At 37.1% G+C, this 27,547-nt stretch overlaps 1 protein-coding gene and 1 pseudogene across 5 annotated transcripts in view; one reads left to right on the forward strand and one right to left on the reverse strand.

Moving 5' to 3' along the window:
- SPRY1 (sprouty RTK signaling antagonist 1) overlaps positions 1-27,547 on the forward strand; it is a 52,299-nt gene that overhangs the window by 7,890 nt on the left and 16,862 nt on the right. For 3 of the 5 annotated variants that reach the window (XM_026499293.4, XM_026499292.4, XM_057310057.1), the window contains exon 2: positions 189-5,548. The exons of the other annotated variants lie outside the window; for them this stretch is intronic. In XM_026499293.4, coding sequence (XP_026355078.1) covers positions 244-1,203 — 960 coding nt within the window. In that variant the 5' untranslated portion in view covers positions 189-243 and the 3' untranslated portion in view covers positions 1,204-5,548. Of the gene's footprint in view, positions 1-188; positions 5,549-27,547 lie in introns of those variants that run through there. 5 annotated transcript variants of the gene reach the window in all.
- Positions 24,064-24,422, reverse strand: LOC113255642 (cytochrome c oxidase assembly protein COX20, mitochondrial-like; annotated as a pseudogene).

Genomic DNA, 27,547 nt, shown 5'->3' on the forward strand with positions numbered 1-27,547 from the left:
TTGGAATTGGACTCTGGCCAAGACCCCAGCATCACTGTAATCCACTGATGAAGGAGATCATTACCAGGTGGTTTAGGCAATTTGTGACTTGACAGGATTTTCCCCCAAAAAATGCTTCCTGTCATTTATTTTCTGTCTCTTTCTGTTTTGTTTTTTTTTTTGCTTTTTCATCTTTGATTTCCTTTTAGGATTTCAGATGCATGCCAGGTTTCCACTGATTGCCAGAATTCGAGATCACTACACATGGATCCCCAAAATCAACATGGCAGTGGCAGTTCATTAGTTGTGATCCAGCAGCCTACATTGGATAGCCGTCAGAGGTTAGACTATGAGAGAGAAATTCAGCCTGCTGCTATTTTGTCTTTAGACCAGATCAAGGCCATCAGAGGCAGTAACGAATATACGGAAGGGCCATCTGTGGTGAAAAGACCTGCTCCTCGAACAGCACCAAGACAAGAAAAGCATGAAAGGACTCATGAAATCATACCAATTAATGTGAATAACAATTATGAGCATAGACCTACAAGCCACCTGGGACATGCAGGACTCTCAAATAATGCCAGAGGCCCCATTTTGAGCAGATCGACCAGCACTGGAAGTGCAGCCAGTTCTGGGAGCAACAGCAGTGCGTCTTCTGAGCAGGGACTGTTAGGAAGGTCACCACCAACCAGACCAGTCCCTGGGAATAGGTCTGAAAGGGCAATCCGGACCCAGCCCAAGCAACTAATTGTGGATGACTTGAAGGGTTCCTTGAAAGAGGACCTGACACAGCACAAGTTTATTTGTGAACAGTGTGGGAAGTGCAAGTGTGGAGAATGCACAGCTCCCAGGACCCTGCCATCCTGTTTGGCCTGTAATCGTCAGTGCCTTTGCTCTGCTGAGAGCATGGTGGAGTATGGAACCTGCATGTGCTTAGTCAAGGGCATCTTCTACCACTGCTCCAATGATGATGAAGGGGATTCTTACTCGGATAATCCTTGCTCCTGTTCACAGTCACACTGCTGCTCTAGGTACCTGTGTATGGGAGCCATGTCTCTATTTTTACCTTGCTTACTCTGTTATCCTCCTGCTAAGGGATGCCTGAAGCTGTGCAGGGGGTGTTATGACTGGATCCATCGCCCAGGATGCAGATGTAAGAACTCCAACACTGTCTATTGTAAGCTGGAGAGCTGCCCCTCCCGGGGTCAGGGTAAACCATCATGATTTTTGGAAGTGGGTTGGACCTCCTGAACTTCTAGCTTTCAAGCTGAGGCTGTTAGAAAGATTATGTTAGATACTGGTTTTATTTTCTTTACAATTTTCCTGCCTTTCTTCCCCTGTTCCCAAGGTTTGACTCATGGATGTTACTCTTCTCAAACGGATGATCTTCAATAAGAGTGGACTGTGAAACTGCACCTGGCTCCCACTTACAACAAGAGCCTCTACCATCCACTGAAGAGGGTATTGAGAGCTAGTGGGCTTTTGTGTAGCCTTTTTGTTCTGCAGGCAACTTGTCAAAGTACATGAACATACCCACACACATACCCAGTCAATCTACAGTGATTCAGAGCTGTTTTTGATTGGGTACTCTGGGAGCAGGGAAATTGGTTTTTAAAGAAGCAACTTTTTATTGCTTAAATAAGCTATATATTAAGTCTGTCTCCAGTTAAGGCTATCTCCATAGCATTGGACCCTTAAGAAGCATGGGGGATATATTTTTGTTATAACATAAAAATTTTCCTTTAACCACTGCCCTGTACTTGCCCCTCAGAGTTCTCTCCCCTCAGTTTCTTATTCCGGAGATGCCAGGTATTTTTCTTTTCCTATGTTAAGTTTAGTTTTGCTTTACAATGTAAATCTTCACATTGGAGATATATTGGTTGTATCTTGCTCATCTTTATTCTGGCTTTCATATTTGTGAAGGACTCAACTGCCTTCCTTCTACACCCCACATTTTTTTACCAAATTTCTCATCATAGAGGGCACTTGGGTAACTGAAGTTGATATTTATAGCTGATCGATCTATAGGTGTCACAGAACTTTGCTGCCTAAAGTGATCTTGGCCCCTTAATGGTCCTTTTGGCCCCTTGGTTAGTTAACAGCTGAGTAATTCTAATTTTTTCTGTGTTTTCATTGCCTTAACCACAAATTGTGGTGCTTTTTGTATATTTTATGTATAAATCACAAAGTTGAATTCTGACTATTTTTAAGACAAAAGTCTGTTAAACTTTTTTATTGTAAAGAATATTTATTATGCGAATCTCTATTATTTTATGATATTTATTGCAAAAGACTGTTGAAATGTACTCATGTCTGAATATAACAAAATATCAATACATAACGGAAAATAAGGTGACACGAAGAAAGTACCTATGTTAACTATAATGCAGAAAATATATTAATTAATGAAACTGTCTCTTGATTTCTTCATTTATTAGCCTGTACTATTACGGTGATTTTTGTCATTTGCTTTGACTCCTTCTTCATACGCACCGATTTTATTTCTTTAACATACTGAATCTAGATATAGATGAGTTCAAATTTTGAACTAGATGTTTCCTGGAAAAGGCATTAATCAAAATTTTGTGATCCAAATTCTGTTTCAACAAATGCCCAAGTGAATCACTTTATAAAGTGAACATTTTTTGCAATTAATATTAACAGTCACTCCCTACTTTAGCTATTTTGTAAGCAAGATGTTTGGTGTATATCATAACTTCTTGGAACGAAACATGTCTGTAATTTTTAAAAAATGTATTTTAACTCTTGGGTTAATCAAAAATTAGTCTTCATCAGTAAAACTTAAAGAACTTAGTTCTTCTGTAGGCATGCTAGGAGTCTCTGGCACTGTCACTTTAATAAAACATTCTAGATGTTAGAGTACACCAAGGGAATAGTTCACATTATCAAAGAGCTGTTTTAAAAACATTCTTGTTCCTACCTTTTCATTTTCTTTAAGTCTTTAATGTGGCCCGATCAAGTTACATATTGTCATGTTCTCTGGAATAAGAAAATCTGAGAGCCTGAAACTTTATATAAAAGTAAATATTTTTTTATTTTTTAGTCTACTGAAACCACTTATAGCTAGAATCTTTGGGTCTGATAAAATTTTGTTTATGTGAATCTTCAGACTCAGTTTTACCGACTCCCCATTCCTAAGTGATATGTCAAACCTGAATAATTCTCTGCTTTTCAGAATAACATGCTGACATAATTTGAACCTGCGATTTAGATTACCTAAACTCATACCCGGCTTTCCTGTTTGGGTCATTGTCTTTTGGCTGCTAATTTTAGGAGTACGTGTTCTTTGTAAATAAGCTTTGATTTTGTTTTAATTAGACAAAGCGTAACTGATAGAAACTTGTTTTAATGCTTTCTCTCAAGCCACTAAAACTACTAGTTGGCATTGTTTCATTTGATATAATCAAAAATTTTCTCTGTGCTCTGAAAGCAGGAGCATTTTAGAAATGAATATTTGTTTTGGAGGCTACTTCATAATCTACAGTATTTCAAGATGTGAAGTTATTTTCTGTCATACTCGTTATGTTATCACTGGTCCCTTAAAATTGGGTTTTTGGTTGAGATTGGCTCCTTAATGAAGTATATAAACATAGACTCCCTCAAAATACTGTATAATTTTTTTCTGTTATTATTCAGACTCTCGGTATAATTAGGATCTGGTGTAAGAACTCTCTGTAGCTATAATAACCAGACTAAGAAGCTGTAGCTTTTATTGAAAGAAATTTTTAACTTTTATGAGAAAGAGGTATGTTGTGGAGTTTTGACTTCTGGCTATATGCAGAATACATTAAAATTACAATATTAAGATGGTGGTCTGCTGCTGCTAGGGCTTTATATGCATTCTGGCATAATGTCAGGCCCATATTTGGAAGTAGCAATAAGTAGAATTTCAGACTTCTGACAAACTGGTCAGGTGGCGAAGCATAAACACTTTGATTCGGAACTTCCTCCTTTGTGATGGTTTAAACCTAGAAGGAAAAAACATTAGGGTGTGTCCTTATAAGTGCTTATTAATCTTAGGCTTTTGTACCTAATATTGATCATCATTTTAATGTGCTCAGGCTTTGAAAGCAACCAGCAAAGCTGAAATTTCTTACAGTGCCCACTACCATTTATTTGATACTTCTAAATGAAAAATAACATACCAAGTACATGGGATAGCCTTCTTTCCTTCTTATTCCATGATTTTGTCCCTATTCCTCAACTACCACAGCTTGACAGAATATTTTTGTTAAATAGTTCCTTTCCAGCATATTTTCTGACTGCCAATTTTTTCATTTCAGAGAAGTTTTATTTAGATAATTTAATTGTGAATAAAACCAATATAGGATTTCTATAATTGAGTAGTTTCCTGTCAACAGAGTTTATAAAATATAACCCAGCAGGAAAATGAAATGCGAAAAAGTAGATATGCTTCTTTTTGTGAAGGCCTAAGGTGAAACCTTATAGTCTGTAATAATTATTATATGGTTTCCAAAATCCAAACCATAGAACATTCCAGTTATTACTAAGAAAAGTGAACATGTAAAAAACAATGTTCTTTAAAGTGAAAGGAAGTGAATTAAAAACTAGTCTTGTTTTTAGCCTAAAATTGGTATTGGAACCAAACTCTGAGGATTCATTTCCAGTAGATTGATAAAGTGATGTATTTCATGACATGTTTTGGATATAGCTCTTTAGCCAAAAAAGTACAATCTCTTTTTGAAACACTGAAATATTGAAACAAAAAAAGAGGGTCTAGACAGTTCTCTTAAAACCTATCCCACCTCCCACTACATATATTTATTTTAATTGCAAGGGAGAGTTTCATGTCTTTAAACATACTGAAAACAATTTAAATCATTCTTTTGGCCAGTTGACAGTTGGAGGACTTTTTTCCCCATTATTTCACTGATTCTGTATAATAAAAATAGCCATGTACTTAATTGACAAGTTACTGATTCTTCTCATATTCTCTCAGACTATTGCCAAGCCATTTTGCATGTTTATTGAACATCTACTGTGTGCATTATTCTATATGCAGAAGAATTCTAGAGCTAGAAGTAGGTTTTGTATCTTGCTTCATACTTCTCAACCATGTATAAAAACAAATAGGTCACTAGTTAAAAATTCAGAAGTCTTTTATAGTTCAGACCTACTATATCAGAAAAATCTATTTTTAAAGAAGCTTGGGTGATTTTATCAGACAATATTGGAACTGCTTTTTTAGCTTAGAGGCTTCATTTTGGGGATGTAGAAACACACGCCTACCTTGGAAGATAAACTGTTCATGATAACTAGGGTACAGCCAGGGCTCCTTCATGTGATACGGGATTGTCTTCATTTCTTAGCTACAAGCCAGTACCTTTATGCTGCACATTAGCTTTTACCATTCCATTCTCTACCAGGAAGTTTTTACTTCATAATGAATGTATTTGACTATAATTTTAGGAAATGGAATGTTTTTCTGCATATATTATTTGCCCTTAGCTATCAGGAATAAGTAGCAAATAACATCATTGCCATGATTATTTTTTATGTTAATATTAAAGTTAACTTCACTGGAAAACTGAGCATGTGTGCTTCCTCTGGCTAGGCTTATATGGTAATAACATAACAAATTTATTTAATCAGTTTGTAAAAGGTAATAGTAACTTGGCATCTAGATTTAAGAATGTAGGTGATGTTACTTCTTACCATTGTTTTGATTGCATTAGGATTGTAGTGATTAAAAAACAAATTTAAACGTTCTATTTTGCACTGTTAAAAAGATTGGTATTAGATGGTTGAATCCTGCTAGATATGGTAATAACTCTAATCGCAAAAACTATCAGAGAACTGTTTTGAGTTGGGCATATTTGGGAAAATGTACTAGAAGCTTCTATCATGCACTAGTAGGCCAAGAGTTTACTTTGATAAATATAGAGTCATAATTTTAGTGCTAGGAGGAAACTTAGAGTCATCCATCTTCAGAGATGAGAAGTCAGGTTCAGAGGTTAGTTACCTAAAGTCCTAATCTAGTTGCCCAAAACAAAAACTTTCTTAAAACTACTTGTTATATGTGAACATGTGGTGGTAAACGGTTGGAAGGAAGGACAGACTGGATGGAAGGGCGATTTGAACAAAAGTTCCAGGTTAATTTATAAATTACAAGATTGAACAAGTTTGTTAAAGCACAATGGATGAATGTCTGTCCAAGGCAGAAAAATAAATGCCATAAGAAGCTAGTCAAAACTAGGTGAATAAATCTGATGCAAGAAAACAAAGTGTGTATTTGAGAAAATGGACTTCCAGTTTGGCTAGCTAGCAGTGAGTGGTTCTCAACTTTAGCTATACTTTAAAGCCATCTGAGAGTAAAAACTAACAACAAACAAAACCTGTGCTTAGATCCCATCTCAGGCCACTTCAATAAGAGTCTCTGGGGGGAGGGCTTTGGCTTTTGTTTTTCTTACAAGCACTGAGATGATTCTAAGGCACACAGTCCAGAACCTCTGAATTCAATTATAGGTACATGGGGAATTGTGGGAGATTAAAATGGCAGGTATTAAGGAGGCCAGTTTAGAAAAAGAAAGCCAGAGGTATTAAGAACCAGCAGTGGCTTGAAGTTTAGTAGAATGGAAAGAGGGGGTCAATGTGAGTAAGAAGTATTACCAAATGTTAAATCCATAGGACTTTGCAGTTATTCATAAGTGGGTTTGAGATAGAGGAAAGAATTGAAAACGATTCTGAAGGTTTGGAGCAAGGTGAATATGCAAATGGTAGTTCTGTTAAAAGAAATGGTGGAATTAGTTTAGGAGGTACGTGGACTGGAAAAGTTATGAGTTCCGTTGGGATTAACTTAAAGTGTGAGTGAGTTGCCAGCAGGTCATTGAAAAAAAGCATCTAGGGTTTAAGAGAGGTGGGTGATGGCTGTCATCCTCATGGGGTGATAGGGAATCTGTAGCATAGATCCCAAAGGGTAAGAATGACTAGGGACATACCTATATTTAGAGGGCAGATGGAGAATATAGAGCCGATAGATAAGAGGGTTGGTCAAAGAAGGATAGGCACCAAGAGATTGGTGTGTTTTAGAATCTGAACAATTTCAAGTTGGAAATTAGTAATTGGATGTCAAAAGCTGTGGGGACTCAACTAGATTTGGTGAGTGGTATTTAGTGAAATTGTAATCATTGGATTGTAAGGGATTAGGAATCGAATGGGTGGTAAGTACTTGCAGGTAACAGCTCTAAATCTATTCATTCTAGAAATTTTAAATGATAAAGTAACTGGAGGCAGGTAACAGCCGAGGAGGATTTTTTGAATAACAAACCTGAGCCTTTTCCAAACCTGAGACTTTTTGTAAAACGAGAGCAAGGGTATTTGAAAAAGAGTGATGGGGCAGAAGAAATAGTCAAAGGAACAGAATTCCGGAAGATGGAGAAGGGGTCTAGAAGAGAAAGCACAAAGGGGTGCTTTAATCCTTGCAAGAATGGCTCTTCTCCCAGGGGAAAGAATAAAAGAAGAAAAAGATATAGTGGAATTTTAAGAGGGAGAACAAGGAAGTTGTAGAAACACACCCTAATTTTGATCAAAAGAAGATGGTTGGGGCACATAGGTGGCTCAGTATGTTAGGTGTCTGCCTTGAGCTCAGGTCATGATCCCAGGGTCCTGGGATTGAGCCCCATTTCCGGCTATCTGCTCAGCGGGGAGCCTGCTTCTCCCTCTCTGCCGCTCCCCCTGCTCGAGTGAGCTCCCCTCCCCCACTCAAATAAATCAATAAAATCTTAAAAAAAAAAAAAAAGGAGGATGGTCTTCTTTTGATAAGTAAGACCCAACCAGCACTGAAATTGGTTCTTGAGGGTCGAGGTCTAGAATGGCTGGATGTGGGGGTGCTAGCAGACTCAGCAAGAACTGATGAGCTGAGGAGCAGTGCCCAGAGCTCAGCTCGGGTTGAACAGAGAATGTTTTGTGGACCTCTAAGCATTTTCAGATTTTCTCTTGACATTGCTTACAGCTGGTTAAAGGGGGCAGTTAAGGCAGAGAATTAGGGACCAATAAGAAATGGTGAATTTGAAAGAGGTCAGGAATTTTAGGGCAGCAGTCTGTATGCTGAAATGACTGGCCAGAGTAATTGAATGAAGATTCTCATGAGAATGAAACACAAGTTTACAGAGAGAACCTACATAGAAAAGGTAGGCAGCTGAGGACAGAGGTGAAATTTCAAGTCAAGATCTTAGAAGGTGGGCTGTTTTTACATGCTAAAGAAACCTGGGGTTTCTCTGTGCTGATGAGTAGCTGAGGTTGAGAGGAGATTTTTGGAGCCAAAGAGGAAGAGAAAAAAATAGCCAATGCGTTAAAAGAGTTGTTAATTTAAGTATTAAAATGCCAGAGGTAGAGCTGGAGAGGAAAATTTAGAGGCTGGTGTTTGTTTAGAAAAGATGTTTTCAGACAGTTTAATTTGATTTTAAGCTAATGGATTATAAATTAAGGAATTAGGAGCTGATAAAAATATAAGATTTCTTAATAAGTGACACAATTTTCTTAGATTTCTTATTAACAAACTTAATAAGTTTGTTGTCTTAATAAGGAATGAACAAGTAGAGTAGAATTTATTTCAAATGGGATGTGCTCCATTGATAGCACAAATTGTCTGTTAAAATCAGTTATTGAATAAAGAAAATATCTTCCTGAAAATTGATTGACCAGTCAATTCAGTCAAAATAATACACAGAACCAAAAGATGTTTTGCTTTCCACATTCCCTTCTTTAAGCTTTTGTGCCTTTCAGAGGCACTTCAGAAGGCAGAGGGGTTGGATCCGAGATCTCAGCCCTGTCTACTTCACAGGGTTTGCATGTTGCAGCTCTGCGGGAGAAGCTGTGAGTAAACTTGACCCCTTAACAGAAGTACATTTTATTCTTCTGGGCCACCCAGAATCTGCCTTGTTCTCCAAATGTAGAGAGGCCTTATCTTTATAAAGAAAACTGCTGATATCAGAGTTATTTCAGAGTATGGGGAGCTCTAACTGGTTAGTTTGTGGTTTCTAGACCTGCTCTTGGAACTACCTATAATTTCTTCTTTATATCTGCCTTTGACCCTTTTTGGCTTTTGCTCTTTGGTACCAGAAACACAATTCAATTAGGGAAGATGAACTAGAATAAAGATGAAACTAAAATATATCCGTTTAACCTAGGTATCTAATACCTAGAACAGTGCTTATTGCAGTAGAGTAGAAGCTCAGTGAATATTTGCTGTTGGTTGCCTGCTAGGTTTATTCTTAAAAGTTTCAAATTAAGGAAATATGATGAGATTAATAACCAAATTGAATTCTTGTTTTTGCAGAGTTTTTGAGGCTGTTTCTATTGTTAACAATATAGGCAGTTTTGAGAGAAAAGAAGAATTGCTCGGCTCTGTCAACCCTTTGATCATTTATTCGACAACAATATCTTAGGTGCCGAGGGTCCCAGTCTTTGGCTATTAATTCATGAGTTTTTAGCCATGTGATCGGTGCTATTATGTTGGTTGGTAACTGGGGCTATGGAATCACGCTGGGAGGAGGCAGCCACATCTGTCTTTGCATGTCAGGGAAGGCTTCGTAAAAAAGGTGTGAAAGATGAGTAGTTATTCATCAGGCAGACAAGAGAAAGAAAAGCGTTTCAGATGAGTGTAAAGGCATGTAAGTGGGAATGAAGATGGCATGATGGGAAAATTGCAAGTGATTTAGTATGTTTGGAATGTAAGGTGCCTGTGGGAAGGATAGGAGCCAGTCATGGAAAGTGCGAAGGTCATGTTAAAGAGTTTGGCTCTATCCTGTGGGTGAATAGAGTCATGGACAGGACAGAGTATAAACAGGAGAGTAATGTGCCCAGATTAGAGTTTCAGAATGATTCTTCAGGCAGCACTGTGGAGGATAACCTATAGTGGAAGAGGGAGCCCAGCTAGATGGTTAATAGAATGGCTGACACCTCAGCCAGAATGTGACAAGGACAGTGGAAATTAAAAGGAAGGGATGGGTTTGAGATAATGGGTTGAGGAAGATGAGGGAGGAGAAATCTAGGTGACTCAGCGCTGATCAAGTTATTTCTGGTAACATAGGGCAGAGAGAACATTTGTATAAATGAAATGTACAAGAAGACCAAAATTTTCCGTACTGAACATTCTACTAATTGTGCAGATTTAAGAATCTTTTTTTCCCCTAGACCACATCTCTCTCAGAACAGTTAATGAGTAATGAAGTAGACTGAACGCAGGAAACAAGGCAGAGAAGAGAATCAAAGGCTTTGAAAAATCAAACAGAAACTAAATTATTTCTTCCACCCCAGCTCCCTAGACAGAGTTCACTGTCTATCACTCAGAAAAGTGAATTATGTATCTAAACTTTGTTGTCAGAAATACCAAATACCAGAACTGGAAAATTCAGTAAACAAACCATTTTCTACCGATTATTAAAAAGCATTAACCCCTCTTCCCTCTGCACCCCCCTCCCTCTTCCCTCAGGCTTTGTGTCTTGAATCATTGAAGTTTAAATACAGTGTTTGCAACTTCAGTGTCAGTTTTTATTTCCTGTGTTTTTCTCTGCCTGTTTGCCAAAGTCAAAAGTGGTGGTGACAATGGTGGACAAAGGAAGGAGAGTGGTTGGGGAATATGTGTATTAGGTGATTGGGAATTAAGATTACAGAATAATTTGAAGCCACTCCAAATCAAACTTGGAAGGGACCTTAAAAGCTCCTTAGTTTTCCCTTCCCTCATTTCGAAGACAGTTGACCTCAGAGAGATGAAATGGCTTATCCAAGGATAAACATCTAATAGGAAAATGAACAAGCAGAATGAGAAAAAATATATGAAAAGTACTTTTAAGAGGCCTATACTATAGACCTTGTCTGTACTTGAAGCCAGGGAATTCAATTTACAGTTCCTAAGTAGAGTCTACCATAGCAATAGGCGAAGCGGGTAAAACCCAAATGCTTGCAGAAGCCATATGAAATGAAGGACAAAATAATTTGGGGATTGGAATTGGTAATTTTTTCTTTACAGTTTGAAATTATTTTAAGTGATGGTATTGGAGTTAAAATGTTTCTACATTTTATAGGTGGTATGTGGCACATGTAGAGACTTGGAAATGCTTTTTTGAGAGGTGATCATTATAAAGCAGAAAAACTTGCATTTGAGGGAAGCTGGCATTGCTTGATTTCAAGCGTTTAGTTTAAAAAAAAAAATCAGGTGTGAAAGCTCACATTTCTTTGCATCCTATGTAGATGATGGGTTTTTTTTTTTCTCCTTGGCAATGAAATAGGTACCATGTGGTACCTTAATTTCTTAAGTAAAAATTTTAATTGGGTGGGGGGAGTCTCTTAATCCTTAGGCAAATATGCTTCATATGGATTGTAAAATCTAGCAAATTTTGGAAAGAAGAAAAGCAGGCAGTACTCTTAAAAGAAAACGGTCTGCTTGAACTTGCCTTTCTTAAAAAACAACAACAACAACAAAACCCAACATTCTTTCATGAAGCATTTTTTTCAAAAGTATTTGCCCTTGAGCATTTTTTCCTACTTACCTATGCTTATCTTTCAAAACAAACACTTATTTCTTTCTACTACAGAGTGTGAGGAAGTCCCTTTGAGGTTATGCCCTATAAACGTATCCAAGCAGTAACTGTCACCTCCTTCCTATGGCACAACAAATGACTAACTCAACCACAGGCAGCGCTGAACATAGAGCGGTGATTTCACGATGGGGGCCCTTCAGATGTTACCTATGGGGCAGTTTCTCAAGGGGAAAAAACACAGAACTGTATTTTTGTGTGCAAATAAAATTTCGGGTCCTTTTGACCCAATGGAAAATGTGTGTCTGTTGGTGGCTGCCTAGTTGGAATATGATGATTTACACTTGGAAACTTTTGTGTCATTTATCATATGATGTTACTGGCCTACGGCATGACTGCATAACAAATAACCATATTAAAAATTAATCTTTTCCAGTTCATCAGACTGTATGTCTTTCTGAAGCCCCAAGTTTTCTCTTTCCTTCTTGCCCTATTCTCTTTTCCTGCAGTCATCTTATGCATGAGTGAAATTCGTGCACTAGGTTTTCATAGCTGTGCTGTCAGACCCCAAACCAGCCCTTTCACCCCTCTCTCCTGCTTATCCTGCAACATAAATCTTCCATCTAGTGGAATTGGTTCACTCTGTCCCTAAAACACACCTTCAAATAAATCCTGACCTCAGGGACTGCCTTTACCTTTTAAATTCTAGTCTCTAATAATAGCTGGGTCTAAATCCTACTTCTCTGAATCATGATAAAATAATCTCTCCCAGAATTTTTTTAGTAATAACATTGTGTAAACTGCTCATTAATTTTCATGTTTACTTTCTAATGGTATAGAGGAGGCAAAACTTCACCGCTACCGTCTGAAGGTTTCTGGCTGGGCCTGAGAATTAAATTGGCATGAGACGGATTAACAGAAGAAAAGGATACAGATTTTTACATGTACATGGAAGCCCCCTTAGAAAAATGTACACCCAAGGAAGTGGCTAGGGCGAAGTATTTATGTACTAGGTTGAACAGAGAGAGGCAATTGTGGGAAAAGTAACTAAGACAAATGGGGAGACTAAAGGAAGTTGAGTTATCTTAACTAGGTCCGTCTGTATAGATTTCTCTCAGCCTCCATTCCCTGAATCTGGTGTTAAGAATATTCCTTTCCTCCTGGTCCTGGGAGGGCATCTTTCTCCTGCTTTCAGGAGGAAAAGGGGAGATCAGAGCACGTGCTGTCTTTTAGTGCCTTTAGCTAGAAGTAATTCTTAAGCTAAAGTGGCATATTTAGGGTAGCATTTTCTGGCACTCTTCAAAATTTGTGTCTTGTCTCTCCTTGTATATTGTAATTCTTTGAGATTGAGATTATGTTGTAGATTTACCTGCACCCCAAAGGTGCTTCGGTTATACTAGGCATTCAATAAATACGTACTGATTTATTTTAAAGATTTTATTTATTTATTTGACAGAGACAGCCAGTAAGAGAGGGAACACAAGCAGGGGGAGTGGGAGAGGAAGAAGCAGGCTCCCAGCGGAGGAGCCTGAAGTGGGGCTCGATCCCAGAACGCTGGGATCACGCCCTGAGCCGAAGGCAGATGCTTAACGACTGCGCCACCCAGGCGCCCCTGTATTGATGTTTTAGCCCTCATTTTACAGTTGAGTTTAAAAGCCTATATTTGAGGGTCACCGGGGTGGCTCAGTTGGTTAAGCAGTTAAGTGTCTGCCTTAGGCTCAGTTCATGATCCTAGGGTCCTGGGATCCCATCCCTGCATTGGGCTCCCTGCTCAGTGGGGAGTCTGCTTCTCCCTCTCCCTCTGCCCTTCCCCCCTGCTCATGCGCACTCTTTCTCAAATAAACAATATCTTTAAAAAAAAATAAATAAAAGCCTGTATTTGGATCTTGTTTTTCTGACCAGAGGGACATTTACTATGGTAATAAAATATATATTCTGATATGATATGTAACCTACTTTAGACCATTTTAGTCTTGCATATACTAGTAAATAGAGTTCTAAAAATATTAAGTAATTATTTGGTGTAGAAAATTTTGGGGGGCGCCTGTTAAGTTGTTAAGCATCTGCCTTCAGCTCAGGATGTGATCCCAGGGTCCTGGGATGGAGCACCGCATCGGGCTCCCTTGCTCCGCTATGAGCCTGCTTCTTTCTCTCCCACTCCCTCTGCTTGTGTTCCCTCTCTCACTGGCTGTCTCTCTGTTGAATAAATATATAAAAATCTTAAAAAAAAAAAAGAAAATTTGGTAATATAATCGATTATGTTAAGGTTTCCAGAAAAGAATAGTTTTAAGAATTGGGGCAGCAAAATTTTGGCACTGGAGGAGACAGACATTAGAGGTCATTGAAACATCTTACTTTTACCCCACTGCATCCTCTCTATAACATTCCAAATAGGCCTGACATGGAAGTGCCTGGAATTACTCCTTCATTTTACTAATCTATTCTTAGTTATTCATAATACAAACCACTTGGTCTTTTTCATTGAGTCAGAAGTATCCTTAAGAGTAACTACTATTGAGTTGATTTGGGAGACTTGGAGAATGCCAGAGCCCTTCTCAGCTTCTTAGGTATTAATAGTCCTTCTCCTAGATACTAAACTATTGTTTACTCTTCTTGCTGAACTTGGCATAGGCACAAAACTCTTCAAAACCTCCCCTTTTTCAAATGCACAATGACTATAAATGCTTTTGAATGCTCTTTGAATAGTTCTATAATAATTCTATGTAATTCAAGTTATTACTCAAATCAGAACGTTCTTTTTTTTAAGATTTTATTTATTTGATGGAGAAAGAGAGAGAGTGAGAGAGCACAAGCAGGGGGAGTGGCAGGCAGAGGGAAAGGCAGAGGGAGAAGCAGGCTCCCCGCTGAGCAAGGAGCCCCCTGTGGGATTCAATCCCAAGACCCTGGGGAGACACTCCAAAGGGAGATACTTAACCGACTGAGCCACCCAGGCGTCCCAGGACGTTATTCTTAATCAATACGGTAATATCTTAAATTGTGTATTACATATAATATTTTTATTAGTATTTAGGTTTATAAAATTTTGGTATTTCAACAAACTTGTGAGTTAAGAAGGAGCCAAATGATTAACTTAGTTTTATGGATAAGTTTGACACAGGGAGGAAAAAAGGATTTTCCCATTTATTAATAAAGTTAGGACTAAAACCTAACTTCCATGGCTCTGTTAGTTAATTCTGCAGTCTCTTCGATGCTTGCTATGTAAGAACAAATGAGTATACCACACCAGCTGACGACGAGGCAGCAGTGTTTTGCCCAGGACTTTTGCTGTGATGGAGCATTTAACTGAAACAACTATCCCTACATTCATACTTGAATTTTGTAGGGAGTTTCATTTAAAATTTTGCTGTTTCATATGAAAGATAATCTGGCCAGTTTCTTAATTGCATGACATTCCTATGGTTTAGAAACAATGTTGTTGCGTTGACAAGGAATGTATATAGCCCAAATACACAAAAGCAAGTTTAAATTGTTTTGGATTTTGATTATTTTAGTATCCTAGTTTATTATAACTCAGCTATCTATAGCGAACAGTTGGCCTCTTATTAGGTTGTCCCCTCTATCTCCATCCCTGCTCAAATTATTAAGTGGAAAGTCTTCTAATTATATAGTCTCATTTTGGGGAAAATTGGGAAGGTGGAAATCTAAATGATGCGTGTTACTCTCAGAGCTAGGAAACTAGAGCCAGGTCTCCTGGTACTCTAATTAAAACTTTTATTTCTGCAGATTTATTCTGTGGTCCTTACTGAACAGATCTGCCTTGGGTTTCTGCTGGTGAGTTTTTCAGCAGGAATGCGGGCTTTGTTTCTTTGAATAGTTGAGTGCAGATTAGTGGTATGCCAATTTCCTGTGGCCTTTCAGAGCTGCAATTTGAGCCCTGTTTGCTCCTGGCCCTTGCACAATTGAAAACAATGGGTGACTTCTTTTAGGTTTCACTTCAGGGCTCTTAGAAACAGGGGAAGTGGCTAAAGCCCTACTTTACAGGTAATTAACAATAGATAATGTTTGCTCTGCATTTTTAGAGCCGATAAAAGGTAGATGAACATATTCAGCTCCTGATTTAGACACTGTGCAGTGGTTTTATGGATACAATAGCTGTCTTAGCATTAGCAAGGTGGCATTGAATATCTGGGTCACATATATGATTGAACACAAAACTTGTAAAAAGTAAAAGAAAAAAGGATATTATTGAAACACAGATGGGTAACTTCAAGAAAGCCCTCCTTAGAGATGCTAAGGAAACTGTCACTTTAAAGTCATGCGTTTAGGTTCAGGGTGCATTTATTATACCCATATCTGTTTTATGAGGTGAACAATTTTCATGACTTGATCCTTATTCAAAATAATTTTTTTGTTCTATAAATTTAACTCTAGAATCCACCTGTTTGTTAAAATGATACTAGTTTAAGAAGTTTTTATTCGCCATCACATTTAATTATTAACCACATGTATTCTTATGAACTGCTTTAACATGTTGTAGAAAACAGTGTATTTTGTCCTTTTATTGTATATTTGGTAGGGTTTTTGTTTTAATACTCTAAATAAATAATTTTTAGACTACCCTTCTCCCTGAACATACTGTATCCACTTTGTGACAAACTAGGTTGCTGGCTATGTTGGCAGATTGATTGATCTGTTCAGTCTTCAACAGTTTTAAAATACCTACTCTGCTCCACAGACTGGCCGAAGCATTAAGGATGGAAAGATGGGGGGGGGGGGGGGAATCCTGTCTTTAAGGAGATTATGGCAATCTCTTCCCCAGCACTGTTGCCAGAAGTGGAGGCTTCTTTTGGGAAAAAATAATCTCAATTTTAATACTTAGACTTTACATCTACAATTGTAATGTGGAGGCAGCATTCTTGATAAAAATCTAAAGACTGGGTCATGTCTGAGATCCTCAACTTAGTTTAGAGCAAATCTTCACTCTAAACCAAAAGGTAGTGGTTTTTTGTTCTGAGCAACTTCTAACTAGCACCATGAAAATGTCACCTTGCTCATCTGCTCTTTAGAGATGATGAATATAGAGAAGTTACTTTAGTAGAGAATTTATATATCATTTAAAACCAGAGCAGCTTTTTCTAAGTGTGTTTAGACTCCCTTGAGAACAGTGTTTTAAGTACAGAGGAGCACAAAAGTGAAGGAGCCCTACATCAATTAATTCGTCAGTCCAGACTTGCTGTTCGCCCAGAACGTGCTCACGGTGCCAGTAGTGTGGTTTTAAGGAAGAAGTAGAAGCTCTTGATCTTCACTAAGAGCTGGATCAGGAGGCTGACCTGGAAACCGGAAATAGAAAATCACTTAAATCCTCTTTGCTGCTGATAAAAGTAACTTGTGTTTATTGTAACACTGTTTTTGAAAATTTAGAAAAAGCCTGAGGAAGAAAACAAAAGTCACACATGATCCTGCTACCCATTTCTTAGTTACAGAGGGATTTTTAACAATTATTTGGATACCCTTTACCTATCTTCTAGTTTCTTTACCATCTAAAATAAAAATTATAAGTAAAAACACTCTTTTACTTTTATTCTCCCTTTATTATTTTCTCTAACTCATTGACTCTTTTAGAATGGAGGCACTGATTCCAAAATACGGTATAGACCAGAATGATCTTTCAGAAAACAGTCATTCTGAAGAGAACCAGAATTTGTATTTTATTTCATTTATTTCCTTCCTTCCTATCTTCTTAATAAAGTGGAGGTCTTTTCAGAGAGTTGTGGAGGGGAAGAACTGAGCTTGTCCTTTTCAGCTTTCCAGTACCTAAACCCAACTAAGGACATGTATTGGACGAAAACAAAGGCACTTGATAAGAAAGAGCTAAGAAAATTGGAATCACCAGGGAAAACTTAAGGGCTCAGTGACAAGAATATATGATTTTTATTTAAAAGAAACTCTAATTATATCATATTGCCAATAGTTACAGCAAAATAATCCTGTAAAGAAAAGCCTTTAAAAAACAAAAAATGTCAACCACAGCTCTGCTGTGAGAGCTAAGTTTCTTCTCTTCCCCATCCACCATTTTTTATGTTAACCACATTAATACTGCTAATAATTTCTCTTAAGAAACTTTGTATCTGAAGACTAATGCTCATCATTTTCCCCACGGTGACTGGCTTGGAATTACGTAACCAACTTTATTATCACTGTCATTAAAATCAGTGTATATTTCATTCCGGTTGTACAGGAAGTGATTACTTAAAGTATCCATTTAAAAGATGACTTAATGTTTAGATAGTGAACTTGTATGTTTATCATGTCAGAGCCTCAGAGAACTATTTTGTTTTCCTTAAGTGCTCTAAATGGCTGCTCAGTGGCCTACAGTTGTGATTAGCTATGAGTACATCCACAAAGTTATCGGTATTAAAATAATACCATTATAACGATACTATTAGAATGTTCAAGTTCCATTATTCTCTTGTTCCACGAACTAAAGGAACTTTTTGAGTTGTGAGCAAAGTAACTTCTTAAGTGTACATGGTTCTCGCAGGAGAATGCTGACATCTTTCATCTTTTCCGTTGAAGGAACTCTTTTGCTGAGACAACTTAGGATGCACTTAGGAAGAAGTGACCACCCTAGTTTTATTTTATTTAATTAATCTTTTACAATGACTCCTAGATAGGTAAGTGTTCTAACCAAAAATTAAGGTATTTGAAAGTAGCAGTGAGCTCACTTAATTTCTCTATTTTAAACAGAGTGCTTTTGATGGTTTACTAGACACGACATCACAGTTTCCTGTTTCATATTTGAGTTAAGCAGGGTTGGAGAAAACCATTTGCTCTAGGTTTTGAAACTTTAGGGACAAAAAGCCCCTGACCAGAAGCTTTGGAAGCACAGTAGCTTTTTTAAATTGTAAAAGAGAATTAAAACCACAGTACTGATGAACCAAATACACAACCTCCTTCCCGCTGTCCCTCCAAAGAAGGGTAAAAAGCTAAAATAGGAGATTGGATGATGGAAATGATTATTTAAGCCTTTCACTTTTAAGGGCTCACAGGTTTTTATTATTTTCCTTCTTCCTAATAACAACTAGCCTAGCACTCTGTATGTTGGCAAAATTGTTTTGTGTTCTCAACTGAGAAAGGGAAATTGAAGGTAGAGTTAAGCTTTTAGGCTCAATAAATCACTCGCAGTTAGAATTTAGTGTTGATGGCGGTTTCAGGACTGAGGTATTTAATAGTGCGGTAAATAAAGAGAAAATATTGAATCTTTTCTGCAATCCGTAGGGAATAAAAAACATATTTGGCATTATGTATTGCTCTTGTGCATGCTTACTTATTATTTTATTACTTTTTAAAAAAACAGCAAAACAAACTGCTCTACAGAAAACAAGATACTTCTGAAACCTGCGTAAACTATTGGTTTCGTAAGATTCTTAGAGAAGAAGTTCGAAAATGTGACAAATTAAAGTTTTTAGTATGATCATTTTTAAAGGTGGAATATAATAATTTTAAGTAATTGAGGAATTTAGCAAAAATGTTTTTTCTAAGTTTTTATTTAAATTCCAGTTAACATACACTGTAGTATTAGTTTCAGGTGTACAATATAGTGATTCAACAGTTCCACGCAAAGCCAAACACCACACACCCATAATGAGGAATTAGAGTGCGCTAAATTCTCCTAGAGAAGAAAATTGAAATACTGAGACTTTGGAGAAACAAGTAATTATTTCCTGAGATAAGGCTGCGGGAGCAAACATGGGCTAGGGAAGCAGTGAGCCAGCGTCTGAGGTGGTGATGCTGAGCAAGGACAGACCTAATGCTTCCAGTTTGAGCTCTTCTCTTACTTACAGAAGCAAAAAGATTTTGGGGGGAAACCTTCATGAATTCAGTACTAGTACCCTCCTAGCTCTGCATTCCAGATATCACTTCCTTGAAGAGATGAAAGTTCTCTTTCTTTTTTGAGATTTATTCTTTCTATGGAACTCAAAAAGACTAGCCATTTCCCCCTTTCCATACAGGAACTTGGTCACAGAGTAGTAGAGCCATTGGCTGAGGTTTCCATCATTTCAGTTCTTATTACCAAACATGACATTTGAACTCTTTGCTTACATTGTGATTGCTCCACGACAAAAGGCTACTAGCATTGCTCCTGTAATCCCCATTTCCTGAAGTTTTAATTTGTAAGGTATATATTTATTCTTATGCATGTTAATATTCATTCCCATATAATTTATTTCATTTATGGTTTGCTTTTCTCACTGTATTGTAAGTTCCTCCGAAGGATAGATCTCTCTTTCTATATCTTTTCATTATTTTCATAGCTCAAATTTATTGACTGCTTACTATATGCTGGGGTAGCTCAGTACTGTTCTTTCATGAATTATTTATTTGATCTTCTCAACAATTGTATGAAGTAGGTACTATTATTATCCTCTTTTATCGATGAGGAAACCCCGGTGCCGGGAAATAAAGTAACTAGCCCAGTTTCCTAATGGCTAAAACTGGGGAGAATCAGGATTTGAACTCTGCTTATCTGATTCCAAGGGCTGTGCATAATGCATAATTAAGATCTTTGATTGTTTTAGCCATAGATTTCGAGGCGTGACCATTGCTACTTTTTCTTAGTAATAGAAACCGAGTGTTGCAGACTGAATGTTTGTGTTTCCCCAAAATTCATATGTTTAAATCCTAAGGCCCACCCTGATGGTATTTAGGGCCTTTGGGAGATGATTAGGTCATGAGGATGAAGCCCTCATTAGTGGATTCATGCTCATATAAAAGAGACCCCAGAGAACTCCTTTGCCCTTTCCACCATGTGAAGTTACAGCCAGAAGAAGACCATCGATGAACTAGTAAGCAGGGTATCACCAGACACTGAAATCTGCTAGGGCCTTGATTTTGAACTTCTCAGCCTTCAGACCTGTAAGAAATAAATTTCTGTTGCTTATAAGCCACCTAGTCTATGGCATTTTGTTATACCAGTCCAGAATGACAAAGACACAAAGAAACCAAGAACAATGCTTAATACAAAAGAGGATAATTATATCTTTTATTTAAGAATAGGTTAACTTTTGGGGCACCTGAGTGGCTCAGTTGGTTAAGCATCTGACTCCTGTTTTTGGCTCAGGTCATGATCTCAGGGTCATGAGCTGGAGCCCTATGTTGGGTTCACCACTCAGTGCAGAGTCTGCTTGGGATTCCCTCTCCTTCTCTCTCTGCCCCCTTCTCCAGCTCAGTTTAGATTCCCTGGGCCAATTCAGAATGTTGTTTTGATTATATAATGTTGCCTGAAAGACAACACATAAGAGATTAATATGTGGACATTCCACTTGAGAGAGGGGTTGTAGGGAGCTTTTCTTCCTCCCCTACCTCCCTAGCCTTTCCCTTCTTCCTCTCCCAAAGCCCACCTGGGGTAATTTAAAAACCATGAATTTCATGACCAGTTGAACAGTTACCCCCGGAGAACCTTCAGGGACCTATAAACTTTGAAACGATATGCAAAACTGTGTGTGTGTGTGTGAGATTCTTGGAGAAGAGTCCAGGGTTTTTTCAGATTATCCAAGAATTTTTGCCCCCCAAAACGGGTAAGAGCAACTGCCCCACCTACAGAGAAGATAATTTATTTTCTGTGTATAACCTCTTTTTTGAGGCAATTGGTGAAGAATGCATAATTTACAGCAAATATCAGTGTAAGGTTTTAAAATGCTGGCCCTTATCAGTTGGAAGCTGGAGGGGGACCATTAAATTATTTCACCTGGATTATCATCACATAGCAGTCAAATTGTAATTACCATCTTTTCTGTGACTGAATTTGGTCCAGATTTTTTTAATTGAAATATAAATAACATGCAATATCCTATTAGGCCTATGTCATAGTGATTTGATATTTTTATATATTACAAAATGATCTCATGATAAATCTAATTACCATCTGTCTTCATACAAAGTTATTACAATATTATTGACTGTATTTCCTATGCTGTATATTGCATCCCTATGACTTGTTTATTTTATAACTAGAAGTATGTACCTGTTACTCCCCTTCATCTATTTTGTACCACCCCCAACTCCTTTGGTAACAAACAGTTTGTACCCTGTATCTATGTGACTGTTTCTGTTTCGTTTGGTCTTGTTTATTTATTTGTTTTTTTAGGTTCTCTATATAAGTGAAATCATATGATTATTTGACTTTTTCTGTCTGACTTATGTCACTTAGAATAATACCCTCCAGGTCCAACCATGTTGTTGCAAATGATAAGATTTCATTCCTTTTTTATGGCTGAGTAATATTGTGTTGTGTATACACCACATCTTCTTTATCCATTTATCTATTGATGGACGCTTAGGTTTCTTCCATATCTCAGCCATTGTAAATAATGCTGCACTGAATATAGGGGTGCATATATCTCTTAGAACTGGTATTTTCATTTTCTTTGGATAAATACCCAGAAGTGGAATTGCTAGATTGTATAGTAGTCTTATTTTTAATTTTTGGAGGAACCTCCATAATGTTTTCTACAGTGGCTACACCAATTTACATTCCCACCAACAGTGTACAAGTGTTCCCTTTTCTCCACATTTTTGCGAACACTTGTTATTTTTTGTCTTTTTGGTAATAGCCAATCTGACAGTGTGAGGTGATATCTCTTTGTAGTTTTGATTTGCATCTTCCTGACGATGAGTGACGTTGCACATCTTTTCATGTGCCTGTTGGTCATCTGTATGCCTTCTTTGGAAAAAGAAGTGTATTCAAGTCCTCTGACCAGTTTTTACTTGTTTTTTAAAAATATTAAGTTGTCTAAGTTCTTGCCTGGTTTGAAAATATCTTCTTCAATTCAGTAAGTTATCTTTTCATTTTGCTGATGGTTCCTTCACTGCGCAAGCTTTCTGAGCTTTCCTTTGAGCTTTGCCCTTGTCTGGGGAGACAGGTCGAAAAATGAATTACTAAGACTGAAGTCAAAGAAATATTGTCTGTTTTCCTCCAAGAGTTCTTATGATTTTAGATCTTAAATTCAAGTGTTTAACCCATTTTGAATCTATTTTTGTGTATGGTGTAAGAAAGTGGTCCAGTTTCATTCTTCTGGATGTTGCTGTCCAGTTTTCCCAATACCATTTGTTGAGTAGACTGTCTTTTCCTCATTGTATATTATTGCCTCATTTGTCATAGATTAATTGACCTATATGCATGGGTTTATTTCTGGACTCTCTAGTCTATTCCATCTATATATTGATTTTCCTGTCAGTACCATACTGTTTGGATTACTATAGCTTTGTAGTATAGTGTGAAACCAGTAGTTGTGCTACCTCCAGCTCTGTTCTTTCTCAAGAGTGCTTTGGCTATTTGGGGTCTTCTGTAGTTCCATACAAATTTTAGGATTCTTTATTTTAGTCGAAACACATTGCACATTTAGTGAAAAATGCCATTGGTATTTTGATGGGGATTGCATTGAATCTGTAGATTGCTTTGAGTAGAATGGACATTTTAATGATAGTAATTCTGCCAATTCATAAGCATCATATATCTTTCCATTTATTTGTGTCATCTTCAATTTCTTTCAACAGTGTCTTATAGTTTTCAAGCCTTTCATCTTCTTGGTTAAATTTATTCCTAGGTATTTATTCTTTTGGATACAATTATAAATGGAATTGTTTTCTTAATTTCTCCTTCTGTTAGCTTGTTATTAGTATATAGAAACACAACTGAATTTCTGTATGTTAATTTTGAATCCTGTAACTTTACTGAATTCATTTATTAGCTCTAATAGTTTTCTGGTGGAGCCTTTAGGGTTTTTGCATGTCATCTGCAAATAGTGACAGTTTTACTTCTTCCTTTCTAACTTTATTGCCTAATTGCTATGACTAGGTCTTTAATACTGTGCTGAATAAAAGTGGAGGGAGCAGGTATCCTTGTCTTTTTCCTGATCTTAGAGGAAAAGCTTTCAGCTTTTCACTGTTTGGTATGATGTTACTGTGGGTTTCTCATATATGGCCGCTATTATGTTGAGGTACATTCCTTCTATACCCATTTTGTTCAGAGTTTTTATTCATAAACGGAAGTTGAATTGTCAAATGATTCTTCTACATCTATTGAAATGATCACATGATTTTTATCCTTTGCTTTGTTAACGTGATGTATCACATTGATGGATCTGTGGATATTGAACCATCCTTGCATCCCCGGAATAAATCCCATTCGATTGTGGTATATGATCCTTTTAAAGTATTGTTGGATTTTGTTTGTTAATTTTGTTTGTTGGGATTTCTGCATCTATGTTTATCAGAGATATTGGCTTGTAATTTTCTTTTTTTGTGGTGTCTTTGTTTAGTGTTGGTCTCAGGTAATGCTAGCCTCATAAGGTGGATTTGGAAACATCACTTTCTGTTCAATTTTTTGGAATAATTTGAGAAGGATGGGTATTAACTACTTCTTCTTCTTCTTCTTCTTCTTCTTCTTCTTCTTCTTCTTCTTCTTCTTCTTTTACAACTAACACATACTTTATTTACTTGATTGAGAGCCTTATGGTACATATGAGGTTTAATAGAGTTGACCTCAGTTTTGTTTACACTGACTCCAGTGAGTTGTATTTGCGTTTTCTATGCTTGAGACTGTTCAATTGCTGCCATTGCCATTGGTTTGTTTTCTTTTAGGGTCAGGATGGGTACCTTCATATAACATCTTATTTTTAATTCCTTCTCTGGCAGTTCTTTCCTGGATTCTTAGCTTTGCATAATTATACCTACAATGGAACCAACATCCTAAAGTCACCAAGATAAATCCTCCTACTCCAACATCACATGATCTTCTAATCCTACTAGTTAACAAAAAGTGTCCAAGGCCAGCCACAACAAATCCTAATGAACCATTAATATCAAATCCCATGCACAGGGAATGTTTTTGACATCTAAAATTCCTAGGAACTTAAAGCACTTCCCCTTGGTGGGCTTGCTGGGCTCCCATGTGGGGGCCATGGTCTCCAGTGGGTGCCTGATACTAACTCTTCTTTAAATGCTTGATAGAATTTACCTATGAAGCTGTCAAGTCCTGGACTTCTGTTTTTTGGAAGTTTTTAAATTACTGATTTAATTTCACTATTTGTAATTAGTCTGTTCAGATTTTCTATTTCTTTATGATTCAGTCCCCAAAGGTTGTGTGTTTCTAGGAATTTATCCACTTCTTCTAGGTTTTCCAATTTGTTGGTGTATAATTGTTCATAGTAATCTCTTATGATCCTTTGTACTTTTGTGGTAACAGTTTTAACTTCTCCTCTTCCATTTCTGATTTTATTTCAACCTGCTCTCTCTTTTTTTTTTTTAAAGGTTTTATTTATTTATTTGACAGAGACAGCCAGCGAGAGAGGGAACACAAGCAGGGGGAGTGGGAGAGGAAGAAGCAGGCTCCCAGCGGAAGAGCCTTATGTGGGGCTCGATCCCAGAACACTGGGATCACGCCCTGAGCTGAAGGCAGACGCTTAACGACTGCGCCACCCAGGTGCCCCTGTTCTCTTTTTTTCTTAATAAGTTTTGCTGGAGGTCTGTCAATTTTATCTTTTCAAAGAACCAGGTTTTGATCTTCCCTTATTTCTGTTCTGATTTTTATTATTTCCTTCCTTCTACTAATTGTGGACTTTGTTCTTTTTTCCCCCTAGCCCCTTTATGTGTAAAGTTAGATGGTTTACTTGGGATTTTTCTTGTTTCTTGAGGGAGGCCTGTATAACTATGAATTTTCCTTATAGAACTGCTTTTGCTATATCCCATAGATTTTGGAAAGTTGTGTTTCTATTTTCATTTGTCTTGTGTATTTTTTTTTAAATGTCATCTTTCTTTGTTGACCCATTGGTTATTTGGTCTAGAATTTTTGTTCCTGTTCTATCTGAATCTCTAGTTTCCAAATAGTCCTCTACTACTTTAAAAGAAATACAATTTCAAGACTTTTTAATAACGAATGCAAGATATCCTCAAATACTCATACAACCATGTCTTTTTCAAAGGTTGGCTTTACCTTTAGCTTTTTTTTAATGTTCTAACCAAAGTAGATATATTTTTCAGGAACCTCATATAGTAAGATTCTCAGAAATTGCTAAACTGAGTCCTAGGTTTGCCGTATTACCAGGTGAAGGAATACTGGAAAAATACTGAGTAGATATAACTTGATTTTCTTTCTACGTTCCATTTCTTCTTTGGAAGCTATTCCACAATTAATTTAAATATGTAGATTAATTTAACGTATTTCTATTCTCCTAGTATTGAATCACTATATTAAATAGGGATCACTAACTTTCCGAAAAATGTAAAGCTAAGTGCTGTACCTATTTATAAAATGTTCACTTTGGTTACTACAGGGAGTGGAGGCAAGATGAATATTGGGTGTAATGATGCTGCAGCCCTTCTTTTTGGATAAGGCACTTCTCTCATCATCCAAGTTGGAATTGAGTCATTCAATTCAACAAATATATAAAAATTTTTTAGAGTTCTGGTGATATATCATTGAACAGGATAGCTACAGTCCTTTCCCTGACAGAGCTGATGCTCTAATAAGAGACATAGATGATTATAAACAGGCAATTCTATATGTTATAATAAGTGCCATTGTGCAGTGGAAATAGAGTGTGGGATATGACCATGGTAAACAGATAAACAGCAGTTTTTTTCTGGGATTCTTGGCTTTCCTGTCATGACATATGGAAAAATAAATTTGTATATTTTATATATTTCTTTAGTCCATTTGGACTGGTATTATAAAATATCACAGACTGGGCGGCTTATACACAATAGAAATTTATTTCTTATAGTGATAGAGGTTGCGAAGTTCAAGATCAAAGTGTGGATAAATTTGATGTCTGATTGAGGACCTTCTTCCTGGTTCATAAAAGCCATCTTCTTACTGTGTCCTCACACGGTGGGAGGGGTGAGGGATCTCTCTGAAGTCTCTATTATAAGGTCTCTATTATATAGGTCACCCTCATGACCTAAACACCTTCCGAAGTCTTTACCTCCAATTATCATCATGTTGGAGATTTGGCTTCAACATATGAATTTGGGGGGCATGCAGACAGTCTATAACAGTGAGTGCATATTTAACTTTGTAAGGAACTGCCAAACTTTTCAAAAGTGCTTTATCATTTTCCATCAGCAATAAGTGAGAATTCCTATTGCTCCATATCCCTGCCCGCATTTGGTATTCTGCTAATGTACCCTTTCTTATTTTCTAATATGCTTTAGGAGTTATTCCCTCCCATGTTATCTTTCCTATTTGTTTTAAAAGGTTTTAGATAGAGAAGGTAGTTGCTTATATTCAGTCTCCATCTTGAGCTAATTTTCCATACAGAGCTTAGCCTAGTCTTTCTCACGTACTTTGTGAAATTTTATTTGTCCAGAGATTTCCTATTAGTCCCCTAGCAGAATGTAAGTTGCTTTACTTAATTTTTTTTTTTCCCATTTAGTTGGGACCACAATGCAAGGCAGAGTTTTTATGGAGGTCTGTCGTATTTGTGAAGAATTTCAGGAAAACCTTACCCGGTTTTTTGTGTTAGTTTTTCTTTGTTCAGCGGATCCAACAGCATATTGTTTTCTGACATCCACACATGATTGATAGATTTTAAATATTATCCACACATGTTGCTGATATTTTGTAAATGCAGACTCTGGACTTTTACCGAATATGTGTAAAACATTTGCACAGCATAGTGCAACATGTTATTCCAATGCACTAATTCTGTACCACGATCAAAGAGCGAAATATTTTATTTTCTGATTTCTTTGACCTTTTGTTTCATAAACTCCTTTTCCAGAAACTACAGTTTCTTTCCAAAACTTAAAAATCTCCGCTTTTCCTTAAGCATTAATCTTATCAGTGAGAGGCCTTGAAATCACATCCTAGCACATGCAGAGACACAGAAGGGCATCTGTCCTTTTCCTCCTGGATGCTGTTGCTGCTGCTTTTGTTTACTCTTTAAACTGCACTGTCCAGTGATATGCTACCTGATAGAGAGGTCCAGTGCAGAAAAAGTGGGCTCATCTCAACAACAGAGTAGAGCTTATTTCCTAGTGACCATTGCTAGCTAAGATGATAAACTACCAATGAGTATGAAAGTTAA

This window comes from Ursus arctos, unplaced genomic scaffold (assembly GCF_023065955.2).
Source record: "Ursus arctos isolate Adak ecotype North America unplaced genomic scaffold, UrsArc2.0 scaffold_11, whole genome shotgun sequence".
Lineage (NCBI taxonomy): Eukaryota > Metazoa > Chordata > Mammalia > Carnivora > Ursidae > Ursus > Ursus arctos.